Source organism: Tetrao urogallus (assembly GCF_951394365.1).
Source record: "Tetrao urogallus genome assembly, chromosome: 6".
NCBI classification, from domain to species: domain Eukaryota; kingdom Metazoa; phylum Chordata; class Aves; order Galliformes; family Phasianidae; genus Tetrao; species Tetrao urogallus.
This window is the reverse complement of record NC_136819.1, coordinates 3,700,945-3,725,061: the sequence shown is the minus strand read 5'-3', so window position 1 is coordinate 3,725,061 and position 24,117 is coordinate 3,700,945. Positions and strand designations below refer to the sequence as shown.

At 37.2% G+C, this 24,117-nt stretch overlaps 1 protein-coding gene across 1 annotated transcript in view; it reads right to left on the bottom strand.

Annotated features, from left to right (window-relative positions):
- The window catches only part of PRMT3 (protein arginine methyltransferase 3), a gene marked incomplete at both ends in the record, with an annotated part of 48,512 nt that overhangs the window by 18,488 nt on the left and 5,907 nt on the right, over positions 1-24,117 (bottom strand). Inside the window, 6 exons of the mRNA XM_079537895.1 lie at positions 632-819; positions 6,045-6,123; positions 13,183-13,282; positions 16,677-16,798; positions 20,623-20,688; positions 23,385-23,526. Coding sequence (XP_079394021.1) covers positions 632-819; positions 6,045-6,123; positions 13,183-13,282; positions 16,677-16,798; positions 20,623-20,688; positions 23,385-23,526 — 697 coding nt within the window. The remainder of the gene's footprint in view (positions 1-631; positions 820-6,044; positions 6,124-13,182; positions 13,283-16,676; positions 16,799-20,622; positions 20,689-23,384; positions 23,527-24,117) is intronic.

Here is a 24,117-nt window from a genome sequence, read left to right as displayed (position 1 = left end):
ATAATGACTACCATCTACAAGGAAAGAACCCTGAAACTAAACAAAAGAATGAAGAAATGTAGAGGAAGGTCAAAATTAGTTATTCCCAGGTATTTATACAATCTGGGAGAAGAACCCCTTGAGAGCAGCCCTCCATATTAAAGGGATTATCAGTCTCAGCACAGCTATTTTTGTTGAAGAAAGCCATAGATAACAGTGAATAATGCTGCAACTCAAGATCTTCAAAACTAGCTAACTATGCAGACATAGCTAAGGAATCACCCTGTAACTCCATGCAGTAACTTAACTGAAGAGGGAAGGAAAGTAAAATGGAACTCTGTTGTTCTGTTAGTTTTTATTTTCCACTTCAGTTATGCAACTTGTAACTTATTGAAATGCAAGTAAATTTCATTCTTGATAGAGGAAAATATGTTTAGATGGTTCTATCCTACAAGACATCTTTATGGTCTTGTTTAAACTTGGAAAAAAAAAAAAAATAAACATGGTGTCATATAGTCTCAACATCAAGAACCTTATAGCATTTACACAATTTTTGATATGCCAAAGTGTGTCTACATATCTGTTCTCTTCCCCACAAATAATAAAATGGAACTTCCAATCTGACAAATATTCAGAAGGATCTGGTACGTACCTTAATTATGCTGGTTTCAGATATAAGAGTGCTTGGATCCAGCACCTCCACAACAGCTTCTGGAATTACAGCTTTCTTCATGCAAGACATGTCAAAGCCATATACATCCTCCCAGAAACGTAGCTTTTCTGTATGTTTATTCATATCTCCTACAGCTACTAGACTGATGGTGCAAATGTCAGGATAAACTGTAACAACAACAAACAGACGAGTGAAGTTTTATTTTCAGGCATGCATAATTCCCTTTCTAAGTGATTAACATTTAAAAAGACAAAAACTTTTTTCAGTTCTTAGACAAGATTTTTTCTGCTGCTTTCTCTTCTGTGTATGTCCACAGGGGAGACTAGACACTTTCCCCACACTACTCTGATAACAATATTTACTCCTTAGGAGAAAATCTCTTTTAGCCAAACCCCACTGCCAGGACACAAATGTAAATTTTCATGTTTGATGAAATATTTTGGAACATCCTATTCTGGCTTCTAGAGACTGCACTGAAATACATTTGATAATTTGTAGATAGATACGCAAAGGAAAATCCAGATAAGGAATCTGCAGTAGCAAGAAAAGACCTTATTTTCAGTGAAGAGCAAATATTTTCACTGAGGTATTTGGTTCCTATTTCTTATTGTGTTCAGCTGATACATGCTTTACAATCTGAAAATGACTTCCAGACACCCAAAAATAAGAGAAACTTCTATCTCTAACCAAAGAGCATGACAGGAATCCAAATGACAGAAGACAACCCCCTCACCAATTCTTCCCCCCAGTTTTACGTCAATATCTATCATTCTTGCATTATCTTCACATTTGTGCTCTCCTCTTGCAAGAATGTTTTTAGAAAACCCATCTATTCACAGCTTTTCCAGACAGTAGTGGAAAGTTGACATTTGCCTTTTCAAGAGCTTCCTACAGGAAAGATAATCAATTCCTTACCCACTACTGATTGGAAAAGACAGGTAGAACAGCTGCTATAAATATGGCTGTCTAAAGCGTTATCGAATACTAAGAGAAGCCCATTTTAAAGCTAGTATTAAGTTAGGCTTCCTTCCACAAATAAAATTCCCATTTGCCATTAGAGCTTTAAAGGCTTCCAAATCACACAAATTAGTGGTTTTTTTTAATCTGGCTTTAGAACAAAATGCTTCCTATTACGCACATATTTTTTTTTTTTTACTGATACATCAATGTGATGGCGTTAATAAAACTAAAGCAAAGTTTCTCTTCTACTCCCCAAAAAATCTAGTGAACTGTAAAATTAATTTTATCTTCAGCTCTGCTTGAAATTGGCTTACCCAAATGAGCACAGGGGAAAGCACTGGTCAGAAAGGCATTATTTTTTTGCCTTGAAAAATACTGAAGATAGAAATAGTAAACTAGAATTATCCTGTTGTACTGTGAGAGTATGTTTAGCATAACCAAAAACATCTTTTGCATGTTGTAAAGATGACTGTTCTTTAAAGAAGCTATTTCTCACATGGAGAGATTAAATTAGAACAATCACACGTACATTTCAATCTACTAGTTTATGCAAAATATGGGCACAACGTCATTTTTCTCACATTCTGACTAAAACAGAATAATAAAAATCTGCAAGCTTAAACTGGAATCGCACTGGTGAACTGTCATCCTCACTTTGCAGATGAGAGCTGAAAACAGAAGGTTTTTCCATGGACAGCCTACAATTAACTCAGCAGTAAGAAGATAATTCGATGAGTATCAAAACAGGAAGATGTTCAAACTGCCTTGTTTGAAACAAATTGTTTGATTCAGCACACCTGACAGCTGTCACACATGCACAAAAATCAGTATTGGGTGTTGAAGTATCTGAAAGTAGCTTCTAGAGCCATCAATAAGGGATTTATACTTCTCAAAGCTTTCATATTGCTGCTTACTAGTGTGAGAACTGCATTACATGCTGTATCACCAAGCATTCCAAACCTCTAAGAGCAACCACAGACACTCCAGAAATTAAAACACAACAACATTAAGTGACTACAGGATGCAAGGAATGCAGTGAAAGCATACAAGAGGGGTGAAAGAGGACCCAGATACAGAAAATACTTACAGAAATGTAGAGAAACTACATACAAAAATGACAGCGAAACATGGACTATTCTATAACATTCCTTCCTTAGACTAGCTTGCATTTCCAGCATGTTCTCTTAAGGGAAAAAGTTTCCTATCAAGTGTTCAATCAGATTTTATTAAATCTCTTTATCCACATAACAAATCCTTTAATCAGCAGTGAAATGTCTTCGACCACATAAAGTACAAGCAAAAAAAAAAAAAACAAAACAAAAAAGGTAAACACTGCTGCCCAAGCCTAATTGACAGTTCTTGTTCATTCCATCAACAGAACAAAAAAAAAAAAAAAAAAAAAGCCAGACTAAGCCTGTTCTGACTTCAGAAAAATAAATCCGAGCTCCATAAACAAGTCGTGGGCAAAAGATGACAGTGATACACCAACTGCTAAATTTGCAAACCCAATCGCATCCGGAAGCATACACTGCATTGAAGTTTGACTGGGAACGTAAGCACATTATCCAAGTATCATCCTAAATCATGCAAAAACAGAAGAGTTTTGTCAAGGTTTAAAAACATCTCCTTCAACCTGCATTGCAACCATTATCCCTGATCCTCCAAAAGTCTCCTGCTTTTTCTGCAGCTTTGTAACACCTTCCTGTGCAATCTTGACCGAGTTGTCATTTTTTCCCCCTGATGAAAGCTATGATTTAATAATTATTCCTTCTCAAAGATGAGCTGACCAAAATGCTGACTGGACAAAAGCACATGCTCCACAATGCTCTCAGATTCATCGCTTTGACATCTGTGTCCTTCTCGACTCAGTGCCTTGAAGTCATCTGTCACTAGTAGCAGCTCACGTGGTGAACAGTACACAATGGGAAACCCTTTCTCCCTTAGCAATGCCTCACAAATTTCAGGACACTGAAGGGTAAGACAGTAGTCCCCTGGATATGCAGAAATAATTCCAAGTGAATACACCATCTTTTTCATATGAATGAGTGATTACATTTTGAACTATACCTTCCTTGCCTATGTCACTCCTAACTGATGTGCACTGCACTCAAGTACATGGAAAAAATATGCGCTCAAGCAAATAAACAGCTTTGAAGAACAAACAGATGGGTCACAGGCAGCAAGAATTTTATGTTCTCAAATAAAACTATTGCATACTATACACATTACCCTAGACAGTTTGGCATAATCTGACTCAGTATGCCAATAGGTTAAGCTGAAGTGGCTATGATATGACCAACTGGACACATATCTGGGAATCTGGGTTCTCCTCCTGCCTCAGTCACTGATGGATTTGGCCAAGTCACAGCTGCTCCTACTGCTTTTCTCAGCTTGCAAACAGCCCCTATAAATAACCGTTTTGGTTTAATAACTCTAAGAGGCTTCAGACAGAATTAATCTCTATGGCAGAACTCAGGAGTTTCTCTGTTAAGATGTTAAGTACTGGATGAGCTCTCAGTTTCAGCTCATTCAAATTCGGATGCGCCCACACTGCTGCTGCTGTACATCTATGCTGCAGAAGCACCGGTTTTGTAAAACTGATTGTTGAGCAATTTTGGCACGGATCTTGGGCACAGCCATTTACCTACTATGCAAACTGGCAGAGTAGTAACAGCAAGCATCTTAAGCATTCTGTTTAAAACCTGACAATACCAGTCTGGTACTGGAATACAGTATACCTAGTAGCAAGAGTCAGCTAAGAACCCAAGATCATTCTGAGACCACAAAGGTTAAGCGTACTACAAAATCATCACACTCTCTCAAATGGAAACCGTTGTAGCTCAAGCCACTAGCAAATATGCCAACAATACAGAAAGATCCTAGAGAACAAGATTCTATTATAGTTTCCACAGAGGTCAACAATTTCTGGCTCCATTCAAAAGGCTGTGGAAGTACTAGCTAAGAATAAAGTGATTCCTTACTATTTTAAAATAAGTCCTCAAATTTAATAATTACACTGTGATGTAAAATGATTGGCATATACCTACACAGAGCACATTACAACTGCGCTCCAGATCTGGCTGAAAAGAAAAATGCTTTTATTCTGTGTCAAGTTGTTCAAGAGGCTTCTATTTTCACACATGAACAGTAATCTCAACCAAATGGTAAACTGCATTAAAAAACTGCTTCTTTTCTTCTGCACTCTGTAGCATACAAAAGCTTACTGCAATCAAAGTGAAGCACTGCAGCGAGCACTGTTACACAGTCATTAATCCAATCATTAAGGCAGCCTGGTGAAACTAACTATGCGCATGGTTAGCACAACTGGGGGGAAAAATACCAGACTGATGGCTATGATTGAAAAGGTCAATATGAAATACAACACTGACAAAGGAATCAACTGAAAGGAATAAAGCATACGCAGAGCACAAGACTGCACCTCATGCACACTAAATATTTACGTTATAAACTATTTAAACATTGCTCTAGATGACGCTATCTAATTTACTTAAAAGGACAAAAGAACTCAATTTCAAAGTGAAATATTTTTCTTCTGTCACTTCCCCACCTCTCCAGCCAAAAAGTCCATTCCTACTGGCACAGGATAAAAATTCTGAACAGAACCAACGGAATTCCATTAGTTAATTCATAATTTTTAGCATATGAAACCATATGTCTTCCCCACACTTCCACTGCCCTAGAAAGCACTCTATCCACTTTTCCTTTAATTCATCATCATGAATTCTTCATCCTAGATGTACCTTACTGAACAGTGCTACATCTTAAAGAATAAAACTTCTTCTGTTTGTAGTTTTGCAGAAACTGATATTTAGAGAAAGAAAAACAAATGCAATCTTTTCTGATTGCTGCTATTTAGCTTCATGTATTTTGAAAGGTTTTAAACCCAGTGCTCTAATTCGATTAAAAGACATTTATACATCTGTATTTGTCCAGATAGGCAACACTCATTCTTCAAATCAGAGGATCTGGGGGAAAAAAAATTAAGCATTTCTCATTGAAGTATACAGCTTGAGGTTACCATCCAAATCCTTCAATTAAGGAAAATAATACCTCAAAACATAAAAGTGTACTCTTAAAATGAAGTTTATTTGCCACTGTGTTTCTTTCTTCCCTATCCACAGGGGTATGTGTGGAAAGAAGTAGGGAGGAAAAATTTAGGCCGTGCTTAAGAATAAATAACCCCTTCACATCTTAAAAACACCATTAACATGAGACCTTGATACCCCACCTAATGCTCTTCTACTATCCACACAGTAAATTAATGCCTTGAAGCTCATGCTAATGGAAACATTTTTCATTTAGACTGGCAACTTTCTCATTCATGCATAGCTTATTCCAAGTCTCTGAGTTCTCCGAGTTAATTTAGTTTTCCCTCAGAGCTAAATTTATTAAAAGAATTATGCACACCAACCTGAGCCTCCCTCTGCCAGGTACTTGTCCTTTGCATAGATGACAGAATCCAGCATAGACTCAAAGAGAAGGAAATAACCCTGTATGCACACAAGGGAAAGAATTTTAGAAGTCATTACAGTTCTCATTTAGCATACTTAATAATACAGACAGACTCACCAACACGGTTTGAGATTTTTACATGTCCACACTCCCTGCTAAGCGCCAGCACCTAAAGAATTTCTCAGTAGCGCCATCACTTCGAACCTCATGAGATAAACACCCCCACGCTACACATACCTTAACATCTAATCAATCAAACTGTAGGCAATAAATATCCACCTAAACCAACTACCTGAGTTCCAAAATGTCAAATTCACCTTCAATCCCAAGTGAAAAGCTCTACGTATTATTTTATAGCAATAACTCACAAAAGAAATTCTTTTCCTACTGCGAACTGCAAGCAGTGTTACAACTATCGCAATGTAGGAAGTCACTGAAACACAAAAGGAATGCATCTTTGCTTCTTGACATTTGCAACCTAGTGGTACCCTGCACCAGACTGGACAATGCTCAGAAAGATAGGTGGAAATGAATCACACTGCAAATACACGAGGTTCTCTGAATGGTCTGCATCATACAACAGCACCAGAACTTAAAATGTTCTCAGGATAAAATTCCTGAGTGCAATGTTTGCTTAGTTTTTTTTGTGCTATGGTTAATTTTAGAGAAGGTTGTACTCTACAGCATAGACTAAAGCAGCGAATACTACTCTAGCCAAGTAGAGCAGCTTATTGTAAACTTCCCAGATTTTCAGTCAGGCATTTTCTGAGTGCACAAGACAGAGAAGAGCATTACACACAATTAATATTTCAAATAAAACATTAAACTGCAACTACTTGTAAGTCAAATCCAAATTTCAAAGAGACATACAGCCGAAAGTTTTGCTACCATCCTGTCTCCAAGTTTGAATATGATCTCTGCTGAATAGTGCAGCGCATTTCATTCACATTCTTATGACATCAAATAAATTCAGACAAATCCAACCAGGATACACTTTGCTTTTTCACTTTAAGCAAAATCCTTATTTTTGCTCGTAACACAGCTTAACCATGTGGCTTGATTTGTAGAAATTGACTGACAATAGAGAAGAACAGAAAAGAGAATGGAAAGTCCAGATTTCAGACTTGCAGTCCTACAAGACCAAACAGCAGGAACCAAGCAAATCTGTAAAGACTGCTTTCTCTCACCCTTCCAACAATTCTGTATTTCTACAGCCACTGTTTTTTTTGCCCTTTTGTTCAATAAAAGAACAGTTGGAAAACTACAGAAATATCCTTTTCTCATCCTATTTCTAAGATGACAGTGCTCTACAGGATACTTTTCATCCAAATGCTGCCCTCTCTTCCACTTTATTGCCTAACTTTCACAAAATCCTTAGAGTGAACCCCAGAACGAACATTACTGCTTTGTGAGCAATACAGTCTTTTGTAAGCTTTGCAAAATAGTTGAAAAGGCCAGGAGCTCCTATTGCACCAGATTATTTTATGCTTTCAGCAAAGCTGAAAGCACAGATTGGAACCACAAAGCTCTTCTTAATTCTTGCCGTTCTAAAAATATGATGCATTTGGCTCATATAAATTCTTCTCATGCTTTTAAATGAAAATGTGACCTCAAAGACAAATCTTACAAATAGTTAACACCAACAGTCAGCAAGCTGCAAAGCAACATCTTAATGTATATCCATAAAGATAGATACAAAGAAGGATATCCACTTCTTTCTGTCTGAGATGCCCACTATCTACAGTCTCTGGAAGATGCACCTCCTAATGAGCAATACAGTGAAATTCTCACAGTCCTTTTCCCAAACCATTCCACTCCAGCATTGCTGTTGTTCTTCCCCTTATCCCCAGTTCCATACAGCATTCTTGCAAATTGCATAAACTGTCAGAGGTACTGAATCAAGTCATTTATTACTTATACCAAAACATTTTGCCCTGTGCGCTGTGTTCAGCTGCAGTGTAATTTAGAATGTAATTTCACAGGCTGCTGCCTCACCTGTAGGGGTGCCATCTGGAGAGAGAACTACACTGGTTTTCTCCCCATGATGCTGTGGGGCAACATTCCTGCTTCCATGTTTCCACCTCAAAAAATGCTCAGTGTTTTGTTTGTCTGTTTTACTTCAGTATATACTGGCATCCTCAAGATTAATGAGCACAAAGAGATTTCTAGAACACAAAACTGTGAGTAGAATACTGATAATTTTATCTTGCTACTGGCTGAGCTAATAGGCATAAAAGACATCTTGTATGCCCCTTATATCCATATCTTGCATTTTGTAACAGGATTGTAAAACAGTCCGAGAACTTGGATAGCTTAGTATCCTGTATTGTTACATTTCCCTTATTATTCAAATAGACAACAGCATTCTAAGGTTCACTTCAATTTAATTCAATACATCGTAAGTATAAGCAGCTCTTTCATCGGTGAAATCCAGATATAAATCCAGATATATCCAAACAGTGGTGTTAGCATGCTTAGACCAGCAGAAATTTCTAGAACTTTTACTATAGCAGAGAAAAAAAAACCCCACGCAGCAAGCACAGAACCAAGAAACAATATTTACCTACACGCCTACTCTATGATTTAACAAAAAAAAGCAAAAAATGAACAACAATACTTCCTGTTGTATCCTTGAACTCATGCAAGATGAGCAAGAACATCAAAAGAGCAGATCTGAAGTGTGCAAAGTGACATTCGCTATTAACATAAGAAAATAAAACTCTCAAAATAAAAAGAAAAAACACCAAAAAAAACCAACACTGCAGAGAAATCAAAGTACTCAGGCACTTAGTATGCTTCTCACACAGAATTAAAAAAAAAATAAAATCTTATGTAAACTTGAAAACTATATTTTTATTGTTTTATAGGAGCAGAACACCTCAACATAGAATATGAAGACCACAAAAACACTAGCAAGTGTTAGAAAAAAACAAAAAACCAAGCACCATCACTGTGTCTATATAGAAACAGGGGAAAGGAGCAAGGGTTGATAAGATTGCTTCCAGTATTTCAGACACACTCACTTCATAGTAATTTTATCAAGATCCAGGCTACCTCTACTCACAACTTATATTAATATCATTTCAAAATTACATAAGACAAAACAAGAAAAGGGTTATTAGCTGCCTGAGCAACGTGAGCACTAGATGCCATTTTTGATTTTAAGAATCCGACTGTTTCCCAGTTTTTCCACTCTTAAGATGACACTGCATGTTCAGTATCATACAGCACTACGTAAACCAGCAATTTATGGCAATGCAGCGTTCTGACATTGAATTTGAGACAACCATCTCAAACCCCCTACCGTTAAAACCTGAGGACACTTGATAGGGGGATAAATACTTGAGAGGGGAACAAGCCTCTCAATCTGTACCTTCATATTCCTAGCTGCAGAAGCAGAAGTAAAAGCACTGATTGGAAACAAAACAACTGTAAACAGACCCAGCTGAATAACAGCATTCTAGAAAAACACTATATTTTTTGTTTCTCATCCTTTCAATGGGCTGCCTGCAAAGCTTATGATTATACGGCCAGACTCCACACGTGCAATAACACAGCCACATTCTGTACGCTGACAGCAAATCTTGTCCTGCCAAATATTCCATTTCACCAAAAACAGGCTTCAAGGACTTGGCACAGTAGCTCCTCTTTCAAATTTATTTATACTTTATTTGCATCTTTCCTTAGAAATTCATGTAAGCCTACAATTTGTGTAAGAAGAGATTTGTTTGTAGGTTTCCTAAGGTAAAAGCAGATAAGCAAAAACATAACCACTAAAACATAACTGGTAGTTTTACATCTTAAGGCTTCCAAAGCTTTGGCACGTGTGAACTCGAGACAATTAAGGAGGATGGAGCATCAGAAGCTTATAGCCCTGGAACAGATTATTGGGCAATCCTGTACAGGGAAACCTCTATGAAGGACACCAGCAGAGAGATCTGGTACAAGATTGTACACTTGTACATTCAGTTTATTGCCAACAACCAGAAGACCTCGGTCTAACAGAATCAGTTTGGTTAGCAGAACAGATTATGATTTGGCCATTCTTATCCACAAGCTAATATGGTTCATGATATGAACAGGATTTTCAGTCCTCCCAGCCTACAGCACTCAAAGCACATGCATCTAGCCAATAATACTTCACAAGTGTTCTGCTACAAAGAACCCATAGCTGTCTTCAGAATGCAAATATCTAAATAGATGGATTTGTCCAGGTATCCAGTATTGTAAGAGGTCCTCCATCTTCAGCAGTCTTCCTTTCAGACACCAGCAGAAGAGCTTATAGCTTAAAACACCTTCCACTGTCTTTCAGAACAGTCTGCATGCTGGTTTTAGTAGAATACAATTACACAGATGCCCTTATTGCCCGATTTTAATTTTGGTATATATACTTCAGATGTCACAAGTAAGTCACTTAGCTGTTACATCAAAAGTAAGATCACTGTTCACTGTCTGCTAATTTCTTTCACAGGCTGGAAAAAAAAGCCACCAAAGAGGCAGTTGCTCATGGTTCACCCTCTAAGCCTTGAACAAAACAAAACTGGATCTAAATAAATTTTCAACTGAAAAACATTATTTCAGATGGTGACAAGTATAGATTTGAAATACTGTTTGGATTTGTCTGTATCTGACATACAGACACCCAAACTACTCATTACATAATATTTAAGATGGTTCTCCCATCTCTGTATATTTTAAGGGAATAAATGTAAAAATGGAATAGGTAGGAATAACAACCTGTGGAAGTCACAGGTCACTTACACAAGTAGAATAATCACCAGAAATCACTGCAATGAAGGTGCTCATAAAGCAGTGCTGTAGCTTTGATCACACACTCGTGCCAGTTTTCTCAGAAAGTGCATTCTAGAAATACTCCTGCTGGATGCAGCATCTTTCCCTCCCTCCAGCCTCCATTCTGTTGCTGCACACCTGCTTATAACTTCCTGATGCATGGCTCTAAAAAGCTTACAGAACTGGTCTTCAGCACTGCTCTCTGCCAAGCAAAACCAAGTGATGGCTCCATAGAAGGGTTTAGTAATTGCTAGTGTAGCAGCTTGCTGGCTAAAAGCAGCAGCAAGTTTTCATATTTTTTGTTACAAAGAAAAATTACCCATTGAGGTTTCCCTGCTAGTTCATCCAGACACTCCAAACAAAGAACAGAAAACATGATATACTGAGATCCTTTTCGCTTCCATGCTTAGCAAGTACAAGATCTTCAAGCAAGTGGTCAATTTTCAAGCACTTCTGTTCTCATATTAACACAAAATATTTCACACTGCTCAGAATCAGAGAGTGAAAAGAAAAAGCCAATTCACACAGTTGTGAAAATGGGGAACATGAGAAAGCCAGACAAAGAGGAATCTTCATTTGCATCTAGACAACATAAGACTCCTCTCTGGACAGTGTTGGAACTGTCTGTGCTCCATACCCAGCTATCAATCTTACTCTCACAGCATTGTTCTCTTTATCTCTGTATTGCAGCAACCTATAAAAATAGTAACACCCCTAAATGTTTAGAATACCTCATTAAGTCAAGTGCACATTTATATAATTGTAACATTAAAAGCTAAATCAGCACCAAAATGGGAAACAGAAAACATCCATTACCTGATTTCTTACATGAAGTGAAGTGCTTTACATCGTCCTCTGTTTCACCTTAGAGGAATCCATTTACAACACATCTTAGGTTCTGGAGTGCCCAAATCATTTTCAAAAGCAAAGCTTGGACTCCAGAATAAAAAAATATGCTCTTGAAAACATGATTCTGGCACATATATTAGAAACTGATCAGAAGTTTCCTCAAAAGAGCTATTATTGTTTCTAGTGAAGTCACTACGTTGTCAGAAATCACCAATCATAACACACTGGTTTTTAATCCACTACTACCACTACTACTAGTTTAAATCTTCACTGAAACAAGCAACCTCCACATTAAATTCAGCTCATGCTTTACATAACATTCTTTACAGCAGTGGAACAAAACACATTTATAGTTTGTTATAGTTTGCCAACACATGAAAATACTTCAGAACAATTTATTTTTACCTTTATCTGGAAGTTAAATACATACAGATGCATAGTGAACATGCCCAAAGGCCTCTCTGCATCTAGAACAGCCACACAAAAGAATTTAAGCTTTCATTACTGATCTTAATGAAAAATTCTTCTACCCTTTAAGTTCAAATCCGAACAGTGGCAATTATTATGGAAAAATAACAATATTTTTTAAGAGCTTTTTCAAGGTCTGTGACATAGGAAACTGAATTGTGGAAGTCCACAAAAAAAGTCAGAGTGCTTCCTACCACACTTTTGACAATGAACAGACTAAACCACTACGTAATTCAGCCTGACCCTGGGTCTTGTCAAACAGATTTCTTTATTAGTAGCAGTGGAAGGCAGCAAGCACAACTGTGTTTGAAAGAAAGCATATGAAAGAATGATAACAGTCCAGCACCTGAAATCAAACACATTCCAGGAAATAACCGACAGGAAATGCACTAAGCAGCATACAAATGATCCATTATCATCATCATGTACTTTTACAATCAGTTATTTCATTCATACACTAAAAACTCTGCAATCAGTAGCAATGCTGTTTTCAAGTTCTCTCTATTTACAGATTTCGCAGCATACATGCTCCTCTAATTCACTTTCCCTGTCTTGAGTTGTCTTCATGGACTTAAAGGTATTTTATTTATCAAAATTATCTAAGCTACATGACTAATACAAAACATGAAGTATTATCATAAGAGCAGCTGTAATATTACTATTCATGAGTATAGAATAGTTCCATAGATTTGCATACTCAACTATGTAACTCCAACTTACCGGCTATATCCAAAACAGCTTAACTGTACCTACAGAACTTTGACCTGAAGTAACATGTACAACGAAGATGAAGAATTCTATTTGAATACCACATAATTTAAACTGTCATCCCACCTCCCAGGTTATGAAAAACACTGCTATAAGCACAATGTCTTGCTGGTTTAAGAAGTAATCCTTGAAGAAGAACTTTTCAGGTGTTTATAACGAAACAATGCATTTTTTTTTCCTAAGAACAGCAATGCTTTGAAAAGAACATTCATATGCCTTACCATCCATTCAGATATAATTACATCCACTTTCTCCAAAGGCAGATCTACTTCTTCAATTCTTCCTTTGATTAACGTAATGATATTTTCAAGTTTATTTAATCTGCAAGTCATAACATAAGCCAGTTAGTTTATATTTCCATTAGATGCTGTCAAGAGAGATATACTGATGTCTCTACTGAGCCGTTTTTCCCTCCTCCCCCCAAAAAAGGCTAAGAGGCAATATTATTCTTGTTAGTTATACTTCAGAGGGTGTATTACCAGAATGCCAAAAAATTTCAGGACATTAAGCATCAGGCAAAGGTGGCAGACAGTACAACTGTGTACCTCCAACTTCTTGTGCATGCAAGCGTGCAGACTTCAGAAGCCAGAACAGAAAGAAGCCAATTTATAATTATACTCCTTTTTATTTAGAGTTGCTTGTTTCTAATTATCCTTCTTTGACCCTTGTAGTGTAAGTCTGCAGTGATTAGAGGCTACTCATCACACTAGGACAGAAATCGAAGTTAGCTTTGTACAAAGCTCTTCTGCACAACTGTGCTGTTTTGCTTTCTTTTGTCATTTGAGGAAGCCAGCAGCAAAGCCACTGAGAACATTCCCATTTAGAACAATATAACAGTTACTCCATGATGAAGGCCTTGTCCTCGCTGTGATTTTTGCCAAAATTATCTGCATTGTTTAATTATCAATCAGTATTACCTCACACACAAGTAATGACACAAACATTCCGTATAAGGAAGGTATTTTTGAAACAAAAAACTCCATGACAGTTAAATTGCTACATACCTATAGCTAATGTTACAGAGAGGAAAAAAGTACTCCCAAAGAAATTTATCTATCCACTGTAGTTCCCATCCCTGCCCCTTCCCCCCACAGCCTGACATCTCACTCTCTCACACCATCTGACTCTCAATGCAAATCAGTAATCACATTAAAAATTCCATCTAGAAGACAATAGGAGAAAGATCAGAAAAAAAGGAGGGAAAGGGTCAAAGGGCTGCTTGAACACGTGGGCTGTAAGAAGCATCAATTAAATTCTGCACATGCGACAGCCTTCCCTTAGAAGAATAGCAGTTCACCACTAATATCATACTTAGTTTTGTAAACAGGAGTCAAAACAGAAGTTCAGAGGGAAAAATAAAAACTGAAATTAAAAGGGCTATCACTTGTATCAATATTTTAAGAGCAAAAAGGACATAAAGATAACATCGTAAATGACACTGCACAAGGACACTATAAACCAGTACTCTTCCTCAGTATTTTTAATTACATATTTAATTTCAATTGTAACATACAAAGAAGTTTTCAGACTGTAGGAAAAACAACTTGGACACTATTTATGCACTCCACGTTGCAACTAATACTTAATATTGCACTTTTCTTAACCTGGTATTTATTTAACAGAAAAACGTTACAGCATCCAAGTGTGACATGTTGTGCCCCCAGAATTACACCTCAAGAACAATATTACTGTATCATTAAAATCCCATGAACTGTGATCCCCAAATTCCTCAGCAGCTATTTTTGCTTTTTATTTCACAGATGCTTTGAATAAAAAAAGCATTATTAACCTCAGTTATCAACAGTACATATTTTAGCCTACATTTCCCATGCTTCAAGTTCGAAAGTCCTTAAGCACTCAGGCACCATTCTTTTATTTTTACACAAACTCACAAGCCTCCAATATTATCCCAATAAAGGTAAATTAGTGAAACATTGAATAGATAAATAAACTATTACATGAGAGGAAAGCCTTCCTAACCATGAGATCTGAAAGAGTTGAGAAAAGTAATACAAAGTCTGACAGCCAGGTATCAGAGGTGTCCCTCAGGATTCAGTGCTAGATCTGATACCAATCGAGCAACCTAGACGACGGGACAGAATACACCCTTCTAAAATTTCTGGATGGATCTCAACTGAGGAAAGCAGATGATAAATTAGAAGGGAGAGACTGTAGAAACGAGCTGATAGGAACCTCAGCTTCGCAAAGACAAAGACCACCTCAGCTGGAATAATCCCACAAAACAAGACAGATTGGTTCTTGAGGGTTAGAAATCAACTCTGGTTGCTTTTCTCCACTCTGTTCTAACAAGGGGTGCTGGTGAGCAAGTTGAACATGAGCAACCAGCACGCCCCTGTAGAAATAATAACCAGCTGCGTCATATACAGAAGATGGGAGCAGCAACTCAAGGAACAAACATTTCCTACTATTTGACACTTGTGAAAATACACCTGGAGTGCAGCATCCAGATGGGAGACCTGCAGTACAAGACAGTGACATATGGGATTCACCAGGATAACCAGGGGCTGGAGCACATAACACTCAGGGAGAGACTGAGAAGTGGGTTTCCTTTGCTTTAAGAAGGAAAGGATAAAAGGTGAATACCCACTGCCTGCCCCTACCTAACATGAGGTTGAAGAGATGACAAAGCAAGCCTCTAATATCACAAGGACTGGATGAGAGGCAGTGGACAAAAGCTGCAACCACAGAAATTTCAATTTGATATTTAAAAAAATAAGAGTGAGGCTAGTCAAATAAGACATTTGCCAGGAGTTCAGACAGAAGTGGCAATGTCCAGAACTTGACCAAACAATGTCTGAACCACCTGCTGCAGCAGAACCCGAACTGAATGGAGACCAGATGTCCTTCAGGGGTCCCTTCCACTCTACACAATTCTGTGACAGTTTACATGGTACACATTGTATTTGTTGTTTTCACTGAAACATCTTTTCTTAGCAACCTCACAAATAGCATGCTGTATAGTGCTATTGAAATGGATTTTTTTCCCCCTCAAACTATAGAAAACAGAGTACAATGGTAATCACCAATTAGTGCAAAAAAAAATAAAAATAAAAAAGAGCACTATGTTTCCAACTAAATAAAATGAGATAGTAGACTTTTATTACTCTCCACAAAGAGTGAGGCTCTTAAATATAGTAACATAGAAAATCTTACTAGAGAAAGGTTGATACCACATAACCACAAATTTTCACGTCTCTGTTGGTGTTAAAACTGGTGAAAATAGCCAATACATAACAGGTTGCACTGGGAGGTGGTGGAGTCACCTGGAGGTGTTCAAGAACAATTACATGCTGCACTAAGGGGCATGGTTTAGTGGGGAAATACTGGTGGTAGGTGGACAGTTGCACTGGATCACCTTGGAGGTGTTTTCCAACCCTGGTGAGTCTATGATTCCATAACAAGCTTTTTTCTTTTTTTTCTTTTTTTTTTTTTTTTCCTTCAAATCCACAACAGTTCCAACAGGAAGATCTAAATATATATATTTGTATTTAAATGGACACAGTAAAGTGAAGCTTTCAATTTTCTGTAATCCACAAAATTAGCTTACAGAAATTAAAGCCTGTTTTAATCTTCAGATCAAAGAAGGACTTCAGTAAAAGACAAACCAAGTGATACGTGATCATTAATTAGGAAAAATATTTTAATAACTTTTTACAGCAATATTTACCATACGCTTTTTCCACAGCTTTCCTACCTAATGATGTCCATGGCTTGATAAATGATTTCAGATTGGTCTACTCCAATCACTTTCTTTGCACCTGCTTTGGCAGCAAACATGGAGAGTATTCCAGTTCCGCAGCCAACATCCAAAACAACCTGAAATGAGTAAGCAACATATTTTTGCTTCCATTTATTTCCTTTGCTCTGATTTTTCTACACACCCTTCTACAAATTCTAATGGAAGAAAAAAAGAAAAGTAGCATCAGATCTTCCTATTACATTCAGATATCCAAGTCAAATCACAATTGTAACTTCAGATCTCCTATAGGATCCTCTGCCTTTTACAGTTGGGCAATAAAGCAGACCAGCTCCCACTACTGCTGAGATCATTTTCATCCCAAGTAACTACTTAGGAAACAACTAAAAAGTTATATAAATAGGAGAAAGAAGAAATCAGAGCTTAAAAATTGTAATATTAGTGAATCATCCTAATAACTGAATTTAGCACATTCTAACTTTGCAGTTTCTCCTGAAGCCTACTGAAAAATTTTTATTCTTTCCAGTAGTTTAATTCCAACTATAGCACAAGAAGATAACGTATACATAAATACTCACAAAGCCAAAAGCCTTTATATTTTCTTTAAGTAGATCTGTTAAGTAATTTCAACAAGTGTAAAAAACATTTACAAATTCTAAAATATCTACATTGCTCAACATAAAGAACATCTGAAGTCACTGAAAATTCATATCTTTGTGTAAGAAAAGAAATGTCTCAACCACAGACTGTTCAACACTAAGAATGCATTCTCTCAACATTCTTACTATATCAATATTTATCTTCTTCATTGGCTTTATCCTTTTTAATCCAAAGTAAATTCACACAACTGTTCCTATCTTACATCTTAAGATTTCTGATTTTAAATCATAATTACATGTTTGTGTGTTTCATTCTTCCCTTCAAGTACAAAAACCTCAATGCGATAGTTAAGAGGTACATATGCTTCAAAAAGAGAATACAAAAAGAAAGAAAACGCCTACTCACTGATAACACCAGTGTGCCATACCTTCTGAAACTACTAGTAACAGTAATCAAAAGAATCATCCATTAGAAGGGAGTACCAATTTATTTCACTAGCTCCCCTTAGCACAGATTCCACTGTTGTAAAATGGTCTTCATAGCTTTCATGACATGAGTTCTTCAAGACATGGCATTAATTCATTAAGGAGGTATCATATCACTTAGTAATCAATGTCACACTTGAGAATTACAACCCCTTTTTACAAAATATTTCAAGGCAATAATGCACTCTTACGAACAAACAATTAAGACTGCTTGGCACAACAAAAAACTTACATAAGCCCTTTTAAATTTCATGCTACAAGTTTTCAGAATTTAAGCTCATGAATGTTCTGCACAACAGGCACGTTTGCACTGTATATTATACAACTTTGAGGATGAATACAGACAACAACACTGAAGCCAGCAAGAATTAAAATACCCTTTTATACTTAGCAACAAAGCGTGACTTCTGTTGCGGTGCACAGGGAAGCAGCAACTGATGAAGCAAATGCCACCTGCCTTCATGAACAAACTTACTATCTGGAATCAGCCTAGAAAACACTGGCATCCCAGCAGTACCTCTGAAACAAAAGTTGGAGATATAGTTGTTCTACTTAAAGTCTGCAGCTTTCTTCCAAAGGGAGTCTGTGCTGTGACCCATCTGCGACACGTTACACAGGAGTAGCAAAGGCTACAGAAGTGCCTAGGCTGAAATCTTCTGGAGACAGGAATAGGAAGTGAATAGAATGTTCCTGAAGCTGTTGAAATCTCATGCCCCCAGAATCATCTGTTCTAGCACTTGACCATGGTAGTTAACAGAACTGCTGAGCCATGATAGCTAGAAGTCAGAGCCAAAAACAAACCTCTGCAAAAGACTGCTCTTGACATGCAGTTGTATGAAAGAGAGCAATCACCACAAATGGGAAAAAAATCAAAATGGACAACATTTGGACAGCTGCCCTGGTCACTTAAAAACCCAGATGGAACTCATCTAGACTTAGGCAGGGGACAGGGATGGAGAAAAAGGCAAGGGAGAGAATACACACAAGCTGGAACACATATGAGCAAGGGAAAGGCGAGCAGAATGATCACCAATTAGCCTAAGGACAAGGATCTGCAGCCAACACATTCTTGCAGTGATCACATATGGCCTCTCACCAGGGATCTGGAACAGCTGGACTAGTGATCTGACTATACCATAACACACCGCAGTTATCACGTTTTTCTCTGCAGCTGAACCCAAACTGATATTCTTGTTTTCATAATAGGGAAAAAAAAAAAAAAAAAAAGTACTTCAAATTCATAAAAACAGGCTTTTAGCTAATTTGGTCAATTAAATTAATTCCATTTATGAATTCTTAGTAGAAGGGATGTTTTAAAAACCTCCTTTTTTCTCCTCAATACAGCATTGATGACATAGATATGCTGATTTCATGCACTTCTAAGGGACACTTCAGATTAGTAATTAAAAGTTTAGATAAGCTCTCTTAATAAACTACTCTCACAGCTATCTTTTCATGAACAACAAAAAAGCATCACCACACATCTCCTAAAGGGAAATGTCATATGATTTCTATAGATACTACAAGAATCTTGGAAACAGCGTCAGACTATTCCTTTTATTCATTTTCTTAGTAATTGTAAACAAACTTTTAAGAGGAATCTGCTTATTTTCTCAAGACGGAAGTTTCACTCTTCAATATGATTTTGAGAGCATCATATGACACCCAAGTTAAACAAAGCATGCGAACACTTCCTCAAGCAGAAATCTGCAACCCACAGGTCATCTGGATACCAGCTAATTGGGAACTCAGAGATCAGCTGCCCTCTGTGAAAATCCAGTTATCAATTCAAGGTTCATCTGCGAAACTGAACTGCACACAGGAAAGTTTTGCTTCTTTACTGAATCTTTCTGCCCTGTAGGACGAGCCATCAAGCTATCTGATCATTCACAACTTTTGACAAACTGTCAGCACCATGTTTTAAAGACACTTTTGCTCGCTGTCACTGCAATGAAAACCTTAGCTGTGTTTAGTAAAAACAGGCTTATGACATGAGCTGAAGCAAAAGTTGCTAAAAGAAATCTGATGTAAGAAATATAAAGAGCAGCTATTAGATGGGCACACCTTCATTTCCTCCACAGCTATTCTCAAGTCTCACTGATTAACAAAGTATCAATCAAAATTCAAATAAAAATTGGAAGTTTATGGAAGATTCCATGAACTTGCCAGTAAGTAGTAAGTGGATGAAAGCTACTCCAGAACAGAAGCCTGCATAGCATAACTCAGAAGACATCAAACTCATCAGAAACAGCCAAGCAAAATACAGAAGACAAGCAGGTTACAACTGCACTGGGGTCATAACCACAGTAGGATCATAAAGACAGGTCTCTTTTTTCCTCATTGCAAGTGAAATACCAGCTGCTGATTTCAAGTCCCTTTGTAATAACCTAGCCTGGATGCATTAAGCAACAATTCAACAAGTCAGTTGCGTGTGAATTCTTCCCCAGTTTTAATTACTCAGTGCTCCTAGGATGTCTTTACTGAAATCAGGCACAGATTGAAATTCAGTTAAATTCTGTTTGAGCCCCTCTAAGATGGATTCTGCTTAATATACTAGACAAGAAAGGCTCAGCCTAACCCCACCAACATAATTAATGAACATCCTGACACAGCACACACAACAATGACAACAGCAATCAACACTTCTGTTATCAGCACTATCCACCCTCCAGCAGCTGAATAACATTCTATCAACTAATAAAAGCTGAGTCTATTAAATCAAACCTTGTCAGTGCAATACTCCATTTCCAAAGCCACAAAGCAGCTGGTCTGTACCATTTCTACCACTTCAAGGAACAGAAACAAAAAAAAAAAAAAAAAAAAACAAATTACTGAATTTTCTGAACTGTTTTACGCACCTTGTCCTTGAAGATATGTGGATTTTGATAGATGAAGTCACGATAGCTTTCTGTACGCACTTTATCCTATGATATAAAAAAAACCCACACAATGTTTACTTGGCTTATTTGTATACAAGATACAGTTCAAACATGCTGAGCAACCGGCTTTTAACCTGACCTACAGATGTTTTGTTGCTACTACACCTATAAGGATTCTGCAACAATGAAGTTCTGTACTGCAACCCTTTAAAATTTATTGCCTAAGCAAACCAAGTCAGCTGAACCTCTACAGGTGCAGGAAAAAAAATAGCAAAAACAAACATACAAAAAAGACAACTTACACCATACTGACCTTCTATATTTGATTTTTGAATGCTTTAAAGTTCCTACCGAGCATCTAACCAAGCATTTATAGTATCTTAGTGCATGAAAGCTGATGGCGTAGCTCAATCTGCCAGAATGGTGATATATTAATTCATTTAATGTGCATCAGCCAGTACACAAATTTACAGCTAGGAGTCAGTTTTGGAATTGCTGTTGTAAGTCAGATGTTAGAACAATGCAAATGAAAGCCTTACAAAAGTGATCTTTATCTAAGACATTTGGCCTAGAAATAATACTAAAGTAGAAAAATAATCAAGATCACATTCTTCTACTATGGCAGAAAATGTTTAGAAAAAATATTTAAATTAAATAAATTTTGTCTAGTGAGAAGTGTTTTATTAGGGAAAAAAAAGATTGGGGTGAGAACAAAAGGTATATTCATAAGAATTATTTAGACAAACTAAGCTATACTCAGTCTTGAAAACCCTAGAATCCAGATAAGGTTAAAAAGCATCATCTCAAATACAGCCCAAACAGTGTAGAAAATTGTACTTTAAAAGTACACAACTATGAATAAAAAAGTGAATCCTTTAAAATTATACTTTATTACTATAATATTACATTGAGAAAAAATATTTCAACAATAACTATTTTTACTAGTTCACTCCTATCACACTATTTGCTGAAACAACCAAAATAGAATGAAAAAAAAAAAAAAAAGGTTCAACATCAATCAATAATGCAGTCAGCTGCAAAGCTTTCAGCTTTACATCCTGCCCACTGACACTGCCTCAGCACTGCCCCAGCTTAATCAATACAATGCAAGATCCTGTGTCTCCTATATGCATTACTGGCTTGAGTAAGCCACAGTCATTCACTTTCAGGTCTCTCTACTTACGAATTACTTTCACTCCCCATTGCCATGTCACACTTTTTTTTTTTTTTTTTTTTTAAATAAAGTGGAAAGAAATTTCACTCAGATTACTATACAAGACATTCTCAATAAAAAAAAAAAATAAAAGGAACAGGGAAGTGACTGGGCATTTCACTGCTGAAAAGCAGCAGTTATCTTTCCTGTATTTGAAATAAGTGCTGTAAAAGAAACATACAAACTTTGTGCTGTCACTACTAAGAATAAAGAAAAAAGGTTTCAAAACAGAGTGTTGTCAGACAAAATGCAGCCTCCTTCCTTCAAACGTAGCGAGTTACCGGCCAATTTAAATAAGGTTTATGCACCAAAACCTAAGTAAACATCAGGCACACAGCAAAACATTCAATTTATACATGGTGAAAATCAACCTTTTCCTGTTTAGAAAAGAAGTCAGAATTCTGAAAGGCATCCTGACAAACACTCCCTGAAATCAACAGAATATGATTTTCTAAAAATGGATCTTCTGCAGAGATGCAGAATTACTAAGAACTTCAGTAGCAAAGGCTTCCCCATCCATTCCCGTGACATCTCAAACACTTTTCTTAATTTTTAATATAACTGACTGCCAAACCCAACTTCTGTTATTTATCTTCAAGATTTTGATCGTATTTCCCTAGCTTATGCATTCTGGAGAACATCCCTCCACCTCTGCAGCAGTGCTTTGTCTCTCCACAGCACTCCCTCCCCTTCATAACCTACCTCATACTTACACTATTCTTAATACAGATCCACGAGTGTTTCTACAGTGGGGCCACTAACTGATCTCCAACACAGAAGGATACACATACTACCTGTAAGGACTAAGGTACTTCACAAGTTCATATTTTATCCATACAGGTAGGAAAGAATTTTATTTATGCCATAGAACATTAAATCTGCTTACAACACTCTTAATCGTGACTTTTTCTCTGAAAGGAAGCATTAAGGGATGTTGGTTTGCATGCCAATTATAACATTATTTTCTTTTTTGAAGTTAAAAGGGCATTACAGGTTTCCCTTTGAACAATTCTGACTATTTTCTATCATCTTTATTATATGAGAGGTGCACATAATTTTTCCAGCTGTTCAGTGTTCCATTATCAGTATGTTGGATGGTGCACAAATACCTCGTTTCAGTTTACAATATTTCTACAATACTACAATAAGGCAAACTCCAATTGTTCAGAAAATATAAACTTAGAAAGATTCATTGTCTGTACCACATTATTTCATTTCTCTTTTAAGCCTACATGAAAAGCTGCTTCTGCCAAGGTAGAGTTGTGGTATGGAAAACACAACATTTCAAAACACATATCTGTAGTGAATGATTCTGTGTACCTAGTACTTCCTGTACAGTAAACAGAACTTACACAAAAGGAATAAAACTGAAAATAGGAACTCAACTAATCTCCAAAGGAAAAAAATATTTTGCATAGAAAGGGTTAAAAATGCAGCTGCTCTGCAGTATATTTACAGGCACACAGCCCACTTCATTCCATCTCTCCTCTTTAGTCCTACTAAGATGCAGTTGAGATCACTTTCTAACCTTCAGCATCTCTTCGTGTATCCCATAATGCCCATAGGAGCTGAAGTAAACGCCATCCTCATCCTCACGAAGGTCTGCAATGGTGTTGGATGACGAGCTGCTTCCGACATCGGCGTTCATCACGAAATCCTGTGCAAATTGTCTGTAATCAATTTGAAATATACTCTTGAGACATGCTTATGAGAGCACGACCGGGAGGTGGGGGCAGGGGCTTGAAAGAGAGAAGGAATCCAGACTGCCCAGGGGTTTCTACAGCAATGGGTCTGGCATAGACTTCAAATGTGCACAATCTCCCTCTGCTGGCGTCTGGAGGCTGCTGCATGACGATCCAGCACTTGGCGCATTACCCTTCAGCATTTCTCTCTCACTTGAAGCAGTAAACATCAGCACTGAAACACTCACTGTATTTATCTATGTGCCAGCCACAATTCATAGTTAATTTCTACTTTTATATAGGGATCATCTGTTCAGCACTTGCTGGTCTAGTACAAAAGCTAGAGCCACAGTGGTAAACATCCACAGGGCAACAACAGAGGTCATGCCGTGTCACGTAGGTAAGGACTCAGTAAACAAGCAGTACTGAAGAATCATTCAGCACACATCACTGAATAACTAGTGGACAGCTAAAGAAAGAACTTCAAAGCTGAAGCATTAGGGCGGACCAACTTCGTCATAAACGACTGCAGAGCCTGGCAAGCCTGGAGAAACATTTCCACAGATATTACATTATACT